This window comes from Chelonoidis abingdonii, chromosome 3 (assembly GCF_003597395.2).
Source record: "Chelonoidis abingdonii isolate Lonesome George chromosome 3, CheloAbing_2.0, whole genome shotgun sequence".
In the NCBI taxonomy this organism is placed as follows: Eukaryota; Metazoa; Chordata; order Testudines; family Testudinidae; genus Chelonoidis; species Chelonoidis abingdonii.
The window spans coordinates 22,706,939-22,727,520 of NC_133771.1; the positions used below are offsets into that span (position 1 = coordinate 22,706,939).

At 39.0% G+C, this 20,582-nt stretch overlaps 1 protein-coding gene across 27 annotated transcripts in view; it reads left to right on the forward strand.

The window, feature by feature from the left end:
* The window catches only part of PUM2 (pumilio RNA binding family member 2), a 122,057-nt gene extending 101,867 nt beyond the window's left edge, over positions 1 to 20,190 (forward strand). For 15 of the 27 annotated variants that reach the window (XM_075063648.1, XM_075063654.1, XM_075063650.1 and 12 more), the window contains 8 exons: positions 5,199 to 5,466; positions 6,140 to 6,269; positions 8,930 to 9,058; positions 9,326 to 9,463; positions 13,359 to 13,484; positions 14,103 to 14,224; positions 15,154 to 15,346; positions 18,273 to 20,190. In XM_075063648.1, the coding sequence (XP_074919749.1) occupies positions 5,199 to 5,466; positions 6,140 to 6,269; positions 8,930 to 9,058; positions 9,326 to 9,463; positions 13,359 to 13,484; positions 14,103 to 14,224; positions 15,154 to 15,346; positions 18,273 to 18,404 (1,238 nt within the window). In that variant the 3' untranslated portion in view covers positions 18,405 to 20,190. Of the gene's footprint in view, positions 1 to 5,198; positions 5,467 to 6,139; positions 6,270 to 8,929; positions 9,065 to 9,325; positions 9,464 to 13,358; positions 13,485 to 14,102; positions 14,225 to 15,153; positions 15,347 to 18,272 lie in introns of all 27 variants that reach the window. The other 12 variants (XM_032774134.2, XM_032774128.2, XM_032774124.2 and 9 more) reach the window with 1 other exon arrangement.
* The last annotated feature ends 392 nt before the right edge of the window (positions 20,191 to 20,582 follow it).

Below are 20,582 nucleotides of genomic sequence, written 5' to 3' on the forward strand. Positions count from 1 at the left end.
AAGTGCCTTTATAAAATGGACCATGAGATTCCATGCTTGCTTTGTCTCAAACATTTCCCGATCAGATATGGTCAGTTTACATGTAAAATTGTTTTCCTGTCCTGCAAAATCAACTTAAAATCTGAAAGTCAGTATGTTCTTTTTAGCTCTCATAATTAACAGTAATGAAGATTAAATTACACTGCTTCAATCGGATTGTCTCTAATGGTTGCACAAACATAAAGGGGGCCCTGCAGTTGAAATTTAGTTACCTGTTCTGTTACTTTCTCTTGGAAAGCTGTGTTGTCTCAGTAGTGCTGTCAGGTACAAAAAGTAGCAAAAATTGTTACTGAAGTAAACAGATGTGTCTCAATACAAATAGAGAGCAGATTTACAAAGAAGTCATTCTTACTTTTCATGTTTCAGAGCAGAACAATACTTTTAAGGCTGTGTTTGCACTGCAGTTTTCATCTGTATTTTGATAATGCTTGTCACACTCAGCTCTAATCCCCCTTTGGATCTGGTGTTGAAGTCCTTTTTGCTGCCTGCTGATATGGACAGGATTAACTACATTTAACTCCTGTTTTCTTAAAATGGTGGCTGGGACTCAGCTGATCCTGTCCATACCACTGCAACAATGGGTGGAGACATACATGGTTTATACCCCTTTGTCAGACCCTGCTGCAAATTATAGTGTTGACACAGCCTAAACAACCAACTGCTCCTTTGCAAAAAATTAAAAAATTTAAAATAGCGTTAATCTCCTGCCACCAACTCCTTTCATCCCCACTTGACAAAGTGTGAACTCACTTCAGTTATTTTAGTCATTTGTCCCGTTATCAAGCCATTACAATACAAGCTGGTTGCTTGTAACGGCTCCTTTCTAATACCAAATTTCAGTAGAATGTGAACTGAACAATTCAGGACACTTAACTATCCTTTCACTCACAGTGATAAAACTGTGAGCTCAACTGGTTTTCAGCCATGTTTAAAACACTGAGACTACTTTTGTTTTAAGTATTCTAGAGCAGTTTTGAAGCTATGCTTTGTCCATGTTGTCTAGGCAAAGCTTCTTAGCCTGAACTGCTGATGCCGTTTTATCTTTACCATAGAGGTGGCCTTAAGAATTGGTCAGTCTGATTGAGAGTCGAGGCCCAGTGTCAGCTCATGAGGGGTACTGTGTAGCACCTTGACTGTGGAGGCATCATAAGCACTGAATTCATTTCTGAAATATAGACAAAATAAATTATGAAAAACCTTTATATTTGAGTCCTTTACTTTCTCCCTTGAGTGGATGAAAAATAGAGCTGACCTTTTCTTATCTGAGCATCTGCTGGGACTGTTCCTTTATTTTGCCCCCCCCCCCCCCATATAAATAAATGAAGTGTTAGTTATTTAAATATTGTAATATATTTTTATGTTAGAAAGTAAGATTGTTAACCACACTTAAACACAACAGCTGTTGTATGGCAGAGCTATTTTACTTCTTGTGGAGAAATTCTTGAACAAATAATTTAATAAGTATTAACTGCTTTCTTGATATCAAAGGAATGAGTCATACTGGAGTTTCTAAATATTCTTTTTCATTTTTTTTTCCTGTTTCATGAAATATGTTTACTATCTGAGTGAGTTAGTAGTAGTTTACTTAATATTCATAGGACTGTTTAAAATTTGTATTGGCCCAATTATCATTTTACCATACTGAAGATCTCCCTTGTGTAAAATCAGAAGTGGTAGCAAATAAATGTGCTTTTTGTTACCGTATTAGGCATACTGTGCACTTGATCTCATACTAGATGATACCCTGTTTGGTTCACTTCTTGTTAATAGTTCAGTCTCTAAACTTGACCTGGGAGATTAGTTAGCAAACTTTTGTAGGTAGTGCTTTGAATGATAATCATTGTCCAATCCATTTAATGAATGGAGCAATACATTTATGCATCAGTTGGCCAGTTCATTTAAAAGAATTGGCCTGCTAGACCTCTGTATTGGTATCGGAATCTGCAAAATAAATACGTTTTTGAATTTTTTTAGAACAAACATGACATAGTAAGGTAGCCGGAAGAACTAGAAACTAGCTCTCAGTTTTACAGTGCTATAAACAATAAATCTTTGTAAGGAGAATAACTGAAAGGTGTCCTGAACTATAGAAATAGCTGGGATGCACTTCTGCAGATGATACTGATTGCATGTTATTTTTTTGTGCACTAAGAATGTTTGAGTAGAATAGATGAGAGAAGTACAAAGCTGAGCAATCCTTGTATCTGTACCAACACAATGAGCAAGAATATATAGTTATACAATAAATATCCATGACTTCTTACTTTTATTATAGGGTTTTTCGCTTGCAGCCTGTTCCGTTTATTAAGCTAGAACACTCCTTCTGATGTAATACTTCATTATAGTAGCAAAGCTAACCACCTCATCAACAAATCAGTATTCCCCAATATTTTGTTTTAACTTTCCAGTAACTTCTGTAGCACTATTTTTTCTTGGCTAGAAGTTTGACAAATTCTCCATGCCGATCAACTATCGAGAGTTGGAGATACGTCTTCAGCCATACCAAGTTATGCTATGATCTTGTCATATGTCAGAAGCTAAACAGAGCTAGGATAATTCTTGAATAGAAGGCTCTGGCCTCTGTTTGCCAGAAGCTGGGGATGGGCAATGGGATGGATTACTTGATGATTACCTGTTCTGTTCATTCCCTCTTAAACACCTGACATTGGCCACTGTCAAAAGACAGGATACTGGGCTAGATGGACCTTTGGTCTGACCCAGTGTGGCCATTCTTATGTTCTCAAGACTGTATTTCAGCAGGGTTTTGAGTTGGTAATTCAGCAGCTGTTACTGTTTCCTTTGAGTTAGTATATATGTTTGTTGACAATATTAAAAAGAAAAATTGTTCCCAGGGACAATTCTCCAAATAAAATGTAATTGTAAAGTGCTCAGAGATTCTTAAGGATGAAATTTTGCTATATAAATTTATTAATACACTTGTGTTAGATGACTTACCAAGTTAAACAAAAAAATTCTCATACCCAGATTATGCTCTCATGGGCCCTGTTTTTCAAAAGTATGTGTTTTAAATTATTCCTAATTCACACGTGCAATTCCATCTTTGTGTGTATGGGCTAATTAAATCCTTAAAATATAGGAGCATTTACTCAAAACTGTCCTGTTACTTTACACAGAATACAGTACTTGTGTAAAAAAGTAACATGAATTTTAAATCCTGTCAGTCTTATTATGGAGGTAATATTGTATTAAAGCTACACTCACATCGCTATTAAACAAACTTTGCTGAAATCTTGTGGCATTAGATTTACTCCACTATTCTTAAACTAACGAGATTTAGTCTTGTAATTACTTAAAGCTGAAAAGGATGACATTTAAAAGCATGATTTTTTCAATCCTTAGTTGTTTAAAAGAAAAAAAAAGTCTCACTGCATAAACTTTCCCTGCATCCATCTTGACCTGTAGAACAATAATATACAGTTTATATCATCATCATCATTTGTCAGCCCATTTCTGGAAATATTGATAATGGAAATCACATAAATGATAGCTGTGAGATGTGGATTTTGCAGCTAACTTCATAACAATAAAGTAGTCGATTTTAACAAAACGAAAACACACCTTGAGACTAAAGCACTTTTTTATATCATTTTGAGATGCTATAGATCAAACTTGGGACCTCAAACTACCGGTACTTATTCCCTTAAATTTTATTTTACATTTAGTATTATTTACCTTTTGTTTTCCTTTTAGTTCATTGTGCTATCCAATGTAACGTAAATGACTCTAGATATACTAATATATCTCAGTCTTTTGCATACAGCTTCAGTAACTCAGCTGGGCATTCAAAACAGACTCTGGGAGACTTTATAAATGTTTACCAGCCCACTGTAATAACTTGGTTGCCTAGTCTAGTAGATTGGTAATATTTTGCTGACCAATCAAAGGCTTGATTGTGGCCTAAAAGGACACTGTCAATTTGAATTTTTTTAAAAAATCTGTTTCCTGATAGAACACCCTTCTTTACAGCAGAAATTGAAATTCCTTTTAAAAAATGAGTGATTTTTGGGTTAGGGGGATGGAGGGGAGTTATTGCTGTCCTGTGATGCTAATAAGGGTCTGAGTTAGTATCTCACTCTCTGACTCCAGGGAAAATATTGAAAGTGATGTAGCTTCCCCCCCACTTATATTTTTGTGTGTCTGTCAGTGCAGTAAATACAAGATTTTCAAATAGAAATATGACTTTCATAATTTATTATTTGTGTTAAAGTAGCAGTATCCCTTTTACGTATCATAATGTAGCATTTAAAATATATGTTGTCTGGTACTCGATTATGGTGATATCTGTTGAGTGCCGCATGGAAGATGATGCTGATGGGTTTGTGAGGTGAAGACAGTCAGACAGCTGTAGGTGGAAATACTGGCCACGCAGGAAACAGGCGCTACGCAAAGCGAGATCAGCTCATATATAAGGAGGATGGGGCAGAGTAACAGAGCTTTTGAGGTGCTGAGGAGAAGCTGAAATTTGATATAATAGAGGATTGGCAGCCAGTGGAGGGATTACCATTTCTAAATGAACTTCAATTTAATCCTAAAACAGTCCAAGATATTTCAAGCAGAACCATTTTAATGTTCTGTCTTAAAATTTGTTTCACATACGTATAGTGCTTGCAAAGCCTGGGATGCTGATGTCTTCTGTTTTCCCCACAGAATAGGTACAGCATGAGCAATGGCAGCACAAGGGCCCCAAAATGCCCTGCCACTTTATCCTCTATTGTGATTCTGCAGTCAGTTATGGCAAAGGATAGTTCCATTTCTATGACCTATTCAAATCTTTGGCCAACTGTGAGATTACCAACCCAAGGGTATGAGAGTGTGCCACTTGTGAAGTAGAAACCTGCCCACAGGTCATTGGGCTGAGACCACACAGTTTCTAAAGTACAGGACTTCATATGTTGTGTTGATTGTTTCAATGAAAGTTCTACCTCCTGCCCTTCACTTAAAAAACAAAAACAAAATGGTGGTATGAAGGGGTGTGCTTTATTTCTTTTATAAATATAACCAACTCTGTCATCTCAGTTGGAGTGACTGAATAGTAAAGACATTTTTTCTTTTTCTTTAAAACATACAGTTTTAGTACAGTTCTTATTATTGCTTACTTTCTTTAAAGCTTGTTTACTGACAGAGCTGCTTCATTGTAGGAGGGCTGACAAATGGTAGTGGTCGCTATATCTCTGCAGCACCTGGAGCAGAAGCAAAGTATCGCAGTGCCACGAGTACCTCCAGTCTTTTTAGCTCCAGCAGCCAACTCTTCCCTCCTTCACGTCTTCGTTATAGTAGGTCTGATATTATGCCCTCTGGACGCAGTAGGTTGCTGGAAGATTTCAGAAATAATCGCTTCCCTAACCTTCAACTAAGAGACCTTATTGGACATATAGTAGAATTTTCTCAAGACCAGCATGGTTCGAGGTAAGTGTTGTAGTGAAGCTTAACACTGAAGGAATAAAATTTATAAATTGAGTTCAAGCATTTCATTTTTAATATGAACTTGTGATTGCCCCACTGTGAAATATCTATCATTTTTACAGAGAGAGTTTTTAGAATAGAACTACATTTAAGTAGTGCAGAAAATCTTACATTAGCCTCTCTTCATACCAGGAAGAATTTCACCGTAAGTTATGTAAGGAGCTAAATGTACAATTCTTAAGTAAAAAATATTTTCAGTATAGAATCAGTCTTTTTAAACTTTAGGAGTTCTCTTAAGTATCAGAAAGACCTTGGTAAAAGACTGGAATCAGGAATCAAATACATTTTTCAGTAGTACCACACCAGCTACTTAGTTGTCATTTTTTTACTTTTTTTTGTCTGCTTTAGATAGGGTAACAAATTGCTAGAACAATTAGTGAAGAGCAATTTACCCATCGGCCATTTTTTATTGGAACTTCAATCATCAGTAGTGTTCTGAAACATGTCTATATTTATATTTAAAAACTATTAATGAAAGTATTGCTTCGAAATATAGTCTAACTAAATGTCCTAATTTTAGTGATTTGATTTCTCATCAAAATAAATGTAGTGATTTGTAGCATTTGAGGTTTTCCCTTTGTTTATATAATGGCATATAAATTTCTCTTGCACTTAGATTTATACAGCAAAAGCTAGAACGAGCTACTCCAGCTGAGCGCCAGATGGTATTTGCTGAGATTCTGCAAGCAGCGTATCAGTTGATGACTGATGTATTTGGAAACTATGTAATACAGAAATTCTTTGAGGTAAATATTTATTTTGTCAGCATTTTTGTGCCTGTGCTAAAAGACTTTTGTTTATTTAAAGGTTCTATTCCGATATTGTAATAGATGTTGTATACTTACCATGGCACCTATGTTTTTTAATACTGGAGGCTACTTGACAGTGTTTTCTCTTCAGTGCTCCCCAAGAAGAGTGGGAGAGTTTTTCCTTGTGTGGTGGTGTCCTGGCATGGCACCGTCCTGTTGACAGTTGTTATCGTCTCCACTCTCAGGCTATAATCGTGTTTCAAGAAGCAGGGTGAGTGCAGTTTGCCTGCCTGTTGTAAGGGAACACAGTTGTTTCCTTATCACTTAGAAAATTTTTTGTCTTGACTAGGTAGGGATGACTTTAAAAACAGTGCTACTTCATCCATACTTTGCAGGTGAACTATTTTTGAACTAGTTAGCCTAAAGTTTTAACAGTGTTGAGAACCAGTTCAGGAAATACAGTTTTAGATCCACTTTATTATAGATAGGGGCATAGAAGTCCTGTTGCATTGCTCAGTGCGGCTAAGTAGATGCTTTGAAGTGTTAATGTTTGTTTTGGCCCACTAAGGCCATTTTAAAGATAAACATCACAGCAACTTGCTTAAATAAATAACTAGATATGAGTGTTTGTTTTTGTTAACGTATGGTGTTCTTGTATGGATTTTTACACTTAGATCTGTGATGTACTTTCAGCTGCAACTCCAGCCCAACAAAGTTGTTTTGTTTAAGAGTTCTGTGCAGCTGGGATAATTTGTTCCATCTTCTTTCTCTGAATCCAAATTCCCTGTATAGCTTTGCTGCACTGCAAACTCATATCCCTCATCCTCTTCCCCCCCCCCGCCCCCAAACCCACCCGTAAAAATTATCTCTGCAGAATGATAGGTCTAGGCTTAGATTCTTTCCACATTCTCTTGCCCACTCACTGAGTGAGAATGCCATCACAGCATCTAACCTCTACAAACTGCCTCTGCTTCTAGCTCCTCCTGTGCTTTCCAAGGTTTTTCTTTCTCCAAGTAGAGCTGCAGAAGCAGCCAGGATGGGATGTTGAAAAGGAATGCAGCGCTTCCTTGCACGTTAAGTCTGCATGCTTTTGTAGTTTCTGTGTACCGCATGCTCCAGCTTTTTCTCTGTGCAGATTAGTCCACAAAGTGAGATGGCCAAAAAATCATGGGCACATCATTAGAAGGATATTTTCAGGATATAGAACTGCATTCTGGCAAAGCAGTGGCTCTGAAAAGAACTTATGAGCCATGGTAGATAACCAGCTGAACATGAACTCTGTCCAGTGCTGCGACTGAAAGGGCTCTCAAAAATTTTGAATGCATAAGCAGGTAATACTCCCTCTGTACATAGTATTTCAGACCTCTGTTCAAGTACTGTGTTTGGTTCTAGTGTTTTTACTTCTTTAAAAGTGAAGTTAGAAAAGCTAGGGAGCGTTCCTCAAAGAGCTATGGGAATTATTCTGAGGTCTGGAAATTACATCTTGTGCTAAACTGCTTTAGTCTCTCAATCTGCTAATTTTTCAAAGACGGGGATAAAAAGCAGCTTGACTGTGGTCTATAAATACATATGCCAGGAGAAGATACCTGATACTCTTTAGAGCTGTTTAATGTAGTAGGTAAAATCATAACAAGAGTCAGTGGCTGAAAGATGAAGCTAGAAAACTTCAAATGGGGGATAAGTTGCAAATTTTGAACAGGGAAAACAATTGTTGGAACAGGGATATGGTTTAGGTTTGTTTTCACTTAATCTTTAAACAAAAACGGGATGTTATCTTAAAGGTGTTCTGTAGTTCAACCACAAGTTATTGAGCTTAACTCAAGAATTATTGACTGAAATTTTACCACCTGTTATGCAGGTGGTCATATTAGATGGTGGTTCGTGATTTGTAGTTATTTCATCTTGCTGTCCTAAATTGACTCAGGCCTAGCCTCAAAAATGTTCCCAAGAAAGACAGCACTAATCCATAGATACAGCTAAGGGGTTCTCAGGTACTAAATGCAGGTTAAATTGTCTGATGCTTCTATTGGTCCTCAGCTACCTAAACAGCCAGTGTTCTGGTACGCTTTGGCTCTGCTTCATGGGTCCTAGGCAGTTCCAAACTTCCCCAAGGTGTGCAAGGTACCAACAAGCTTTCCATGGCATTTGAGGCCTCAGTGAGCCACTCCAGAGCTGACACCTTTCTCTGCTACTGCCCTTTTGCTACCTATAAAAAAGCTCATCTGTTAGGTTTATTAGAATGATTTTGTAAAAATGCAGTGACAGGACCAAATCTGAGACATTGAAAGAGCACATTGAAAATGTTGTTCACTGGCAAGTTGGGATCACATGATGTGGTTAAATTGCAAAGCATTGCCCCTTAGGTCAACCATTTGCGGTGTCTACACTGCGCTGGGTCAATGGGAGAAACTCTCCCGTCAACTTACCTTATGCTTTTCGTTGCGGTGGAGTACCAGAGTCAATGGGAGAGTGATTGGCGGTCGATTTAGCGGGTCTTCACTAGGCCTGCTAAATCGACCCCCCCGTGGATCGGTTGCTGCACATCGATCCCCTGGTAAGCAGAGACAAGCCCTATGACAGTTAGATTTCTGCCAAATAGACTACATCATACTGCAATGCATCAGTTTTTGTTTAACAGCATTTTTGTTTTCTTGTAGTTTGGAAGCCCGGAACAAAAGTTAGCCCTAGCAACACGCATACGTGGTCATGTTCTGCCATTAGCCCTGCAGATGTATGGTTGTCGAGTTATTCAGAAAGCACTAGAATCTATCTCACCTGACCAGCAGGTAATTGTAAGTTAGAACAGTATTTTTTTGTATTTGTTTTCAGCAAATCCATTGCATACTGTCTAAAGATTTTCAGTTTTTACTATTGACATATGCTTGAAATAAAATGAATGTTTTATTAGTGTAATTCTTCAGATAAAAAAGATAATCTGTCTGGCTAGATTTACAGTGAACATAAAGATTTGAATATTACATTCGAAAATGCAGTTTTGCTACAGCATCAGTGTAGAGAAGTGAATAATTTAGTAGTGTCCTTATTTTTTACAGAATGAAATGGTGAAAGAGTTGGATGGTCATGTTCTGAAATGTGTGAAAGATCAAAATGGAAACCATGTTGTACAAAAATGCATTGAATGTGTCCAGCCACAGTCACTCCAGTTCATCATTGATGCTTTCAAAGGACAGGTAATGCTGTTCATTTCTCTACTTTAATCTGGGTGTTGCATCATAGACCCAAGGATTGCTGTATAATTTGCAAATACCAAACAGATTTATCAGCCCATTGGTGTATCATTTAAATTAACATAGCATGTAACATCACCTTTTGTTGTCCTAACTGAAAAAAATAAAACCCTTGAATTAGATGGTTAATGTGATGTAGAGTGAGAGTATATTGGGGATGAGGCCCTCTGAAAAGGACACCAGATGCGCTATGAATTTGATGGCAGAAATACTCAGCTTATTGTCAAGTTTTTCATTTCAGTTTAGTGACTGACATGATCAGGTTTCCTTTGTCCTATTTTATAATTTCAGTTAACCAAAGGCTATCTCTGATCTTTGTTTATTGCAATAGAAGTAACTGCAGTTATTCCCAGACTCTCTTATAAAGACAGATTTATTTCTCCTCAGTCTGTTCCTATGTGCTTTACCTTAAGTAGTAGCAATTTCTTCCAAAAAAACAAGGAGTCTAGTGGCACCTTGAAGACTAACAGATTTATTTGGGCATGCCACCGGTTTTCTTGATGTTTTTGTGGATACAGACTAACACGGCTACCCCCTGATACTTGACACCATGCAATTTCTTCCAGAGTTATCCACCTGATTCTAATCACTTTTAATAAAATACCTGTATTAAATTCAATCAAATGTTCTCTGAGCTTGGATTAGTAGAAGTGTCTGATATGAAAGGTGACGCTGGTAATTTTTCCAAGAAATTGTATTACAAGGTTAATATTGTACTAAAGACAATACAGAAATCACTCCAGCTAAATAAACTTTTAGTATGACCACCTAGTACTTGTCTAGTCTGAAAAGTACAACTAATTCAGATTATTAAGTTTTATTTAGTGATGCACCGAACACATTTCTTTACAAAATCTCCCAGCATATCGTGTCTCACGCACTTCTCAATTCTGAGATGGATATTTTTTCTCTGTGATATTAACCTTTTATTGTGAATAGCAATACCATGACTTAGAAAATGATGGCTGATTTCACTTTTCAAGTCCCCTTGCTGTTTACATCAAAGTATGATTTGGGAGGGAAAGGTGGGGAGGGGCTGGTTTCAATGGTTTATAAAAAGATGCCCTTGACTAAATTGTAACACTGTTTACTGGAGAGCCATGCATTATTCCAGATGTAATATAATGTAGTAACTGAACAAATGAAGAATGTACAACACTTTTTTGTAGTATAACAGAAGATAACTTTCATGGAATCGTAGAAATGTAGGGCTGGAAGGAACCTCAAGAAGTCAAGACCAGGCCCCTGTGCTGACACAGGAGCAAGTAAACCTAGACCATTGGTGACAGATGTTTGTCCAATCTGTCCTTAAAAGACTACAGTGATGAGGAGTCCACAGCCTCCTTTAGAAGCCTATTCCAGTGCTTTAACTATCCTTTTAGTAAGAGAGTTTTTCTTATTATATAAGCTAAATCTTGCTTAGTGCAGATTGAGCCAATTACTACTTGTCCGACCTTCAGTGCACATGCAGAACAGTTGATCACCATCCTCTTTATAACAGCCCTTAACAAATTTCGAAGACTGTTTTCAGGTCTCTCCTCAGTCATCTTTTCTCAGTACGAAACATGCCCAGTTTTTTAACCTTTCCTCATAAGTCAGGTTTTCTGAACTTTTTATTATTTTTTATTGCTCTTCTCTGGACTCTGTCCAGTTTGTCCGCATGTCCTGAAGTATGGTGCCCAGAACTGGATACACTCCTCCAGCTGAGGCCTCACCAGTACTGAGTAGAGCAGGACTATTACCTCTGTCTTGCATATGACACTCCAGTTCATACACCCCAGAATGATATTACCCTTTTTTGCAGCTGCATTACATTGTTGACTCGTATTCAGTTTATGATCCACTATAACTGAGGCTGCAAGTTTGACATGGAGGTCACGGAAATTCACTGATTCCATGACTTTCCGTGACTTTTGCAGTGGCCGGGGCGCCTGGCTCACGGGCAGCTCAGGCAGCCCCTGTGCCAGGCACGCTGGCTACTGTTGGGGCACTCTTGGGCCACCATGCAAGATGTGGGAGCGGGCAGGAAGTTGGGGGTGGAAGTGGGCAGGAGGGTGGGTGAGGCGGTCTCTGGGCGGCGCTTACCTGAGGGGCTTCCTGGAAGCTGCGACATCCCCCTCTCTCAGCTGCTAGGCAGAGGTGTGGCCAGGCAGCTCTGTGCTTTCTCCACCGAGAGCACTGGCTTCGCAGCTCCCATTGGTTGGGAACCGTGGCCAAGTTTTATTCATGGCTATTTTTAGTAAAAGTCATGGACAGGTCATGGGCCGTGAATTTTTGTTTACTGCCTGTGAGCTGTCCCTGACTTTTACTAAAAATACAATGACTAAAACATAGCCTTAACTATAACCACTAGATCCTTTTCAGCAGTACTACCACCTAGCCGGTTACTCCCCACTGGGTAGTAATGCATTTGATATTTTCTTTCCTAAGTGAAGTACTTTGCATTTGTCTTTATTGAATTTCATCTTTATTGAAATTCAGACCAATTCTCCAGTTTGTCAAGGTTGTTTGAAATTCTAATCCTATTCTTCATGGCTCTTGCAACTTCTCCCAGCTTGGTGTCATCTGAAAATTTTACTCCTCAGTCCATTATCCAAATCATTTAATGAAAATATGAATAGTTTCAGGCCCAGGACTGACCGCTGTGAGATTCCACTAGATATGTGCTCCCAGTTTGACACACAACCGTTGATGACTACTTTTTGAGTACTGTCTTTCAACCAGTTGTGGACTCATCTTATAACAATTTCATCTAGACCACATTTCATTAGTTGGCTTATAAGAATGTCACGTGGGACTGTGTCAGAAGCCGCACTAAAATCAGGATATATCACATCTATTGCTTCTCCCCCTATTCACTGGGCTACTAACCTTATCAAAGGAAATTAGGTTGGTTTGGCATGATTTGTTTTTGACAAATCCATGCTTACTATTCCTTACAACCCTATTATCCTGTAGGTGGTTACAATTTGATTGTTCAATAATTTGATAATTTAATAATTTGCAGACTAGCTTTATTAACTTTGTGCATGAATTAATCAAAACTTCCAGGTGTAAGTCTTTTGTGTTCAATCCTGGCCATCACACAAAAATGTAAGCCCTTAAATCAAACCTTCAAGGACATGTCTGGATAAGAATTTAAGTAACCAGAGTAAGCCAAAGATGTGACTGTATATTTTAAATAAATACTTACAAATACGTGCATGTAACAGTGAGCTTGGTATATATGATGGAATGCAAAATTTATAGCATAATCAGTTGCAGAATTTCAAAATAGTTTGTTTTCTAAGATTCCAGAATATCCAGTTAATACATAAAATTCCAGATAAGGAAACATGAGTGAAAAAAATCTTTTTCTTAAATGTGATCAGAGCAGATGACTCTCCGAGACCCTAGTACATCATGTCATGGGCCTCTTGTGGGTCTGCCCATAGATGATGTAGTAGTGGTGGCAAGTGGCCTCCTTCCTTCTATCAAGAAAAACACGAACAGCTGTGTTGGAGTGCCCCTGTTAAACTCACACCAATAGCTAGTGTATCTGCTTAGCTGAATGGGCAGCACCCAGAGAACATTTCTGCTGCTACTGAGAAGCTGATGTAATCAGGTGGCTCCAGTTGCTGGGGTCCTAGGCACAGACCTTTAGTGCTTATGACTTTCTCCGGCTCTGAATGTGATTGTAGGCTGAAATTTCTAATGCTGGAAGACACCGCTTTTGTGAGAACTTGAGTACTTTGAGAAGTTGCTAATATTCAGTAACTCGTTTTCGAAAAGTAATTTACAGCACACTTGTAAACTTCAGTATGTCTAATTTCAAAATTTGTAATCCTGTTGTTTTAAGGTGTTTGTGCTTTCAACTCATCCGTATGGCTGCAGAGTAATTCAGCGTATTCTGGAGCACTGCACTGCTGAGCAGACTTTGCCCATCTTAGAAGAATTGCATCAACACACAGAACAGCTTGTGCAGGTTAGTGTGCTCTTATGTTTCAATATGACATTACTATCAACTGTTTTTTGTTGTAGATTTCATTTTCTTTTATATTACTGGCTGTTATTTCTTAATTGCCTAGGTATTTTTATGTACATGTCCTTTTTTGATTTAGCAAACATTGATTCCCCTCCCAACTTCCAACTCTATTTATTTACAAGCATAAGTGAACATGGAGATGATAAACCTTTGTTTAAGCACTTTTGGCATAATGTAGGGTACAGTGTTAGTTAACAGCATCCGTAGAATCAGCTTACAGAAGTTTTTGCAGGTTTTTTAACCACTACAAAATTGGTGGCTTCATTGATGGTGAATGTGTAGAATTAATTTTACACGGATTTATCAGATAGCAGTCATTCCTTGGCAAATCACAATTTTTAGCATGGTTCAGATTTTGGACCTAAAATCTATAGAAGGACCATGAATAATTCTTGGTGAAATGTTTGTCAGATGTGCTCCTTTAATCATTTTGTATTGGTCAGTTACAATTACTAATTTTTTCTCATGTATTTCTCGAAATGAATACAAAAATGCATAAGCCATATGAGTTCCTCGGATGGAACCACAATAAAAAAACTGAAATCTTTTTATTTTCAGGATCAATATGGAAATTATGTTATCCAACATGTGCTGGAGCATGGTCGTCCTGAAGACAAAAGTAAAATAGTTTCAGAAATAAGAGGAAAAGTTCTTGCTCTGAGTCAGCACAAATTTGCCAGGTATTATAATGTTCTCAGTGTTAAAGAAAGGTTCACTAACCTTTTTAATGTTGTTTTGGAATTGACTTATTTACATCAGTTGCTGAGGAAAGGATTTCATTATTTTGCCTTTATTCAAAGCTGATTAATAATTTGCCTAGAGCTTCCATTTGCATGGAAAAAAGTAAGACTTTGATAAAAAGAAATGTTCTGTAGTGGAACAAAAAACATCAGAATTGTTCACTAAATGGCTGGCAGCTGGGAAGCATGCCCTTCCAGAGATCAGCCCAGGGAGCTGGCCAGGTGGGGAACCAGCCACCCAGCTCCTTGGGGAGCTATGGGTCCAGGGAAGCCTTGGCTTCGCAGCAGCCCACTAGGCAGTCTGATATAGAATCAGGGACTTCTAGAAGCAGGGTTGCCAAGGAGACATGAGCTTGGGATCTGGGGCTTCCAGATATTTGGTTCCTTGTAAGCCCACCAAGTGGGCTGCCAAGGAGCTGGTGGCTTGGAAATGAGGGATTTTTAGGCTCTCTGCTCCCCATCAGTCTGCATGAGGAGTCAGGAGCCTGTAAACTTGGGCTGCGAAGAAGAGAGGCAAGTGAGCTGACAGGAAACCAGGCAGGTTTCACACAATATTTGGAATTCAAGTCATTTTCCAACAGAAGAATGTTGAGTTGGAAAAATTTCTGCCAGCTCTAATGTTGACCATCTCAAACATACAGATTATCAGTATTTTTCCCCACACAAAAAGAAAGTCCTTTCAAAACTAAGGAAATTAATCTTTTGGTATACATCATGCACTTTCAATATTTAGTACCACAGTCATAATGTATGTATAAAACACTCAGACCTGCCAGTCCCTGTTCAGATAAATTATAAAGTAATACCCTAAAAGAATAGTCAAAACCTTTTCAACCTATAAAACACAATTACCTTATCTTTTTTCCCAGCAATGTGGTAGAAAAATGTGTAACTCATGCATCTCGCGCTGAAAGAGCTTTACTTATTGACGAAGTTTGTTGCCAGAACGATGGTCCTCACAGTGCCTTATATACCATGATGAAGGACCAATATGCCAACTATGTCGTTCAGAAGATGATTGATATGGCTGAACCTGCACAGCGGAAGATTATAATGCACAAGGTACTGGGTATCTATATATATAGCTTCATCAGCTGTGGGAGGTGTTTTCTTCTATATTCACGTTTCCTGTCACCTCTTCTTTGTACATATTTCTGAATTTCTTTAGAAGCCACGTTTCCTGTAGGTTCATTACTGTTGTCAGGAAAGGGGCATTTGTGGCTTAGTAAAATAAAAAGCACATCCTCTTTTTAATTTTTAATTTTTTTAAATTTCTAATAGTCTGGTGAAGCAGGATATAATTGGATCTTTGTCAATTCGTTTAGCTTCTACAGATTTATCTTTTGGGCCCTGAAAAAAAAACTAACAGTTCTGTCTAGTATTAATCTAATATTTATTCTTTTTTAAAAAAAGACTCTTTATATATTAAAAAACAAAAAAAATTTCTATCCAACGCTCTTGTTATACATTTACTTTAGTATACATTTTAGAAAATCAATAGTTTTGAAATTTTCTTCCATCATGTGACAGTCACCAGTATGAATGGAGGAGTCATCCTCATCTATCACACAAGTAGTAGCTAATCCAGATGCCAGATTTCCACACTTAAGATACATCTACATTGCAGCAGCTCCCTGTTGCCAGAGTCTTTCCTTGCAGCAGGTTCCAGGCATGGGGTTTGCTGGAGCTTTTCCCTTCCACAGTGAAAGGCTCAGCAGCAGTTTTCCCTTCTACCCCTCTCTGCCAGAGGCTTTCTCCTCTTTCGCCCTTCTGCCAGAGCCTTGTCCTGACACATGTACCATGCACCACAGTATGGCCACAGCCTGCTTTTTGCTGGAGCATGTAGCTACACATACTCAGTGCCGTAACAAGGGCAAGGCTAGTGAGGCACTTATCTCAGGCACACAAAGCCGATGACGGGCGCAGAAAGTGGTGGAGGAAAAAGGGGGCAGGGGGGAAGCCGCTGGCTGGCACAGAGATATTTATAACCCAGGTGATCTTCCCCTTGTGCCTCCTCCGAGTGTCCCCCGGCCCTGACTTGCTCCCCCACCCCCGCCCCTTCCCAGACCCAGAGCAGAGCAGCTCCATGCTTCCAATCCCTGCAGCAACTGCTGCCGCAGGGTCCTAGTGCCCCCATCTCAATGCCAGGGCAGACTGACTCTGAGCCTGCCTTTCCCTCTCAGACCATTTCATTTTCCAATGGGACCCTCCAGCAGTACAGGGGGTCCCCCTGCCTGCAGTCACCGCTCCTGCCCCATGCTGGGCAAGGAGGCAGCCCCATCCCTCACCCCCAGTGAGGCTACAGTCAGGGGCAACAGCAGGGGAGGAGGCACATGCAGCACTCCCCAGCACCCCCACAGGGGAGGTGAGGGAGATTCCTGGACCTGAGAGGGGCCCAAGGAGCACATGATGTGATGGTGGGGATGAGTGTGCTGCTGGGGGGGGGAGTAGGAAAGGGGGTGCTCCTCCCCCAGAGCTTGCTGTTGCTGGCAGGGGAAGGGCTGGGGGGAGTCGTCCTCTTTGGCCCCTGTCCCAGAGCAGCCTGCCTGCACCCCAAACTCATCCCCAGCCCTGCCCCACTCCAGAGCCCACACCTCCAGTCAGAGCTTTTACCCCCCCCCCACATCCTGAACCCTCTGCCCAAGTCCTGATCCCCTCCAGCACGCCAAACACCTTATTCCCCAGTCCCAGCCAGAGCACTCACCCCCACACTCCTACTCTTGCCCCCAGCCCTGAATCCCTGCTACACCTCAAACCCACATTCCCAGCCCCAGATAGAGCCCTCACTCCTACTCTCACCATGAGCCCCTCCCACACTCCAAACCCCTCATCTACAGCCACAGCCCTCACCCCTGCACCCCTCACATCCCCAAACTCCCTCCCAGAGCCTGCACCCCAATCCTCTGGCCCAGCCTAAGACCTGCACCCCAGACCGCCTCCCTCACCCAAACTCCCTCCCAGAGCTTTGGGCGCTGGGGGCGGTGGAGTTTGGGCAGGGGCAGGTTCTGGGCACCACCAAAATCTCTACAGACCTGCCACCCCTGATCCTGCCCTGCAAGCCTGAACTCCCAGCATTCTCAGAACACATGCTGATCCCTAGTGGCCACTGCTGATACCCAGCACCTCTGTCCTCTATTAACCTGTGAGTCCTTTTCTGTATTGGAACTGGACTGGAACCAAAGACCATCTTGGAAGCAACATTACCAGCCCAAGCAGTCAAAAATCATGAGTTGACCCCCCAAAATCACAGGCTCTACCACCACCCGCTTCATCCATTTTTCGGCAACAATTCAGCAGCAGGCCCTTCCCACAGAGAGGGACCTGCTGCCAAGGAGCTGCCCCTGGGGGAGGGCACAATTTTATATTCTTGCCTCGGGTGCAAAAATATCTAGTTACAGCTCTGCACATACCCTATGCACCACTGCAAGAAGCGTGCAGTGTAGATGTAGCCTTAGTTTCTCCTCCTTGACATGCAGACAAGCTTCTTAGTTGAGAATATCTAGAGATGGAGAAAATCACAATTAATCTACGCTACCCTGTATAGTGCCATGGTCAATAGCCATTGAAGTAATTGTGCTTGAACTCTCATTACTCTCTGGCATATTGAATGGCTGTCTTCCTGGTGTTGGCACATAACAGAAAAAAATTAACAAAGTAAGCAAACAGTTCTTTCTCTTTTATTGATCTGAATAATTCATTTTTTCATATTTAAATAAACAAAAACGTGAAGACAAATATATTTAATAGAAATTACACTAAATTTGGATAGCCAATACTAAACAAACTTAGAATTAAATGCTTGTAATAAGAAAAAGGCTCGCTTGGCCTTCTGGTTCTTCAGAATCTAATTTTAAATCTTTCTGGAAACCCTTTGTAAACCTTTGAAATATAGGGCTCCAATGGAAAATATTTAAATTTTAGAAGAATTTATTGTAGATAACATTAAGAGATTTTTAGATACAAGTTAACTAGATTTTGCTTCTTGTAGATTCGACCCCACATTACAACTCTGCGTAAATATACCTATGGCAAACACATATTGGCCAAGTTAGAGAAGTATTACCTGAAGAACAGTGCTGATCTGGGGCCAATCGGAGGACCACCAAATGGGATGCTGTAAAAGACCAGACATACAGGCAGCAACTTGAATGAAAGAAAAATTTCATTGTGAATTATCAAAACCCACAACTTAACTATAAATGTTCTCATTTTTTTAAATCTATTTATTGACTCTGTTCATCCATTTGTAAAATTTTTATTCTTGTGTATATTTTTGGGGAGTGAATTATAAAATATCTCCAGCCCTGGCCCGGAGACCTATCAGATTGAACTGCTGACAAAGCACAGAATGCCTGTATATGATGTAATTGTATCAAAATAGCTGTCACATATTTTGTAAATTTTTACCTTGTAAAGTCACTGAAAAATAGTTTTTAAAGGGAAAAAATACATTATTCTTTTAATACACTGGCTTGCAATCTGGTAGGTCTACCCACTATCACAGCACAACAGGTTTCTAGAGTTGTAAATAGAATGTCTTCCCCCCCTCCCCTCCCCGCTTTGTGTGGAGTCTTTTATACCAGATTAAAATTGATCAACTGCATAAATATTATTTAACATGTTACAGAAAGTTAAGTTGTATTTTGGTGGTTCACAACATATCCAAATAGCAAAAAGGGCATGGCAAACTAAAGTAGGGATTGACAAAACAATGGGAACTTTAAAGACAAGCATCCATCATTTGCTGTGGCCATGACTTTTTTTAGAAATGTGATGCCCTAATATTTTCTCTAGCAATGTATTTAAAAAAAAAAAAAAAAAAAAAAGTGATGTGTATATACTTATATATTGTTGTACAAGGTAGAGGAATAAAATCATGGTGGTACTTCCATACAATAAAGTACTGTCTGAATAGAGAATAATCCTGCATTAACTTTACATTCAGTTTTGCAATGCGGGAAGAGTAGAGTTTTGTATCTTTTTTAATTTGCATATAGGATTGTAAGACATGATTTGAAAGTGTTGAGCATTTATTTTGCTTTCTCACAGTAGATGCAAAAAAGTAGGTATTGATAGAGGAGAAAAGGGGCCACTGAACAGTAAACTTGATAGCTCAACATGTAAGCATGATTAAATATTCAGATAGCTTTTTTGCTTCCTATAAATATATGCATTGTATACGTGTAGTTAATAGGTGTAAGTTTACAGTTTGAAAACAAATCTCTTGTTTCGATGTTTATTACAAGCCTTGCTAATTTAGTAGTGATGCTTACTTTGGTTGTACAGATGTACATTTGTAAACCTTCATGCTGTAAATGTAATTTGTTTTACCCCCTTTGGGGACAAAAATTTGCATTTTAGTGTATATTCATATCTCCCTCCCCTCTTTGCCTTGGCATATAGTGTTGTATAATGTAAATTTATTTCAACAAATCAAGAGTGATTTTTTTAAAAATTCTATCTTTATATGGTTTCAGAAATATGAACCAGCTTTCTTTTTATCTATTGTGAGAAACATTATGTTTTCTTTATAACATAGCTGTTGATTCTGTTAATATGGACATTTTGGGAGATGAATCAGTTGAAAATTTAAGTCAGGATAATTAGAATAGTAAGCAAGAAATGGACTGAAATATTTGGTTACCCGAGAAACCAATGCTTCTTCCACCTTAATAAATGTGGCATGATTTTTTTTGTACAGAAGAGTACTGTATTTTTGAATAGCCTACTCCCAACCTAAAGCAAATATGTATGATACTGTCAATTTTTTTCTCTGGACATATGACATTGTAACAGTAACATGAAGATGATGTACATTTACAAGCGGCCTTATGTACATTTCCCAATGATCTTTTTAAGGCAGAATTGTGACCATATGTGTATAATTAAAATCCTTTTTAATCCTTTGCCTATGGAAATATTTTGAAAAAAAAGCTTACTTTCAGTTTCTGAAAGATGAAAAAAGTACTTGTATTTTGTTGAAGTATTTTGTGTAGAACATTAATTTTGATGGCATCAACTTTTTTTTTAATCTACAAGCTATTGGATTCTGTGTCTTGAGCACTGATGACATAAGTCTGTTATGGTAAGGCTCTGATGATGAAGAAAAAAGAACCAGCAGTGGCATAATCTTGTATATGGAGTTCTGTCATCTTACTGTTCCTATCAAAATCTACAGAAGTTTCCTTGCAGCATAAAATTTTAGGTGTTATTTATCTTTTTGTTGTATTCTTGTAGCATTACTGTAACAGTGCAGCTTGCTGGAGGTAGTCTAGCCTATGTCTGAGACTGTGGATCT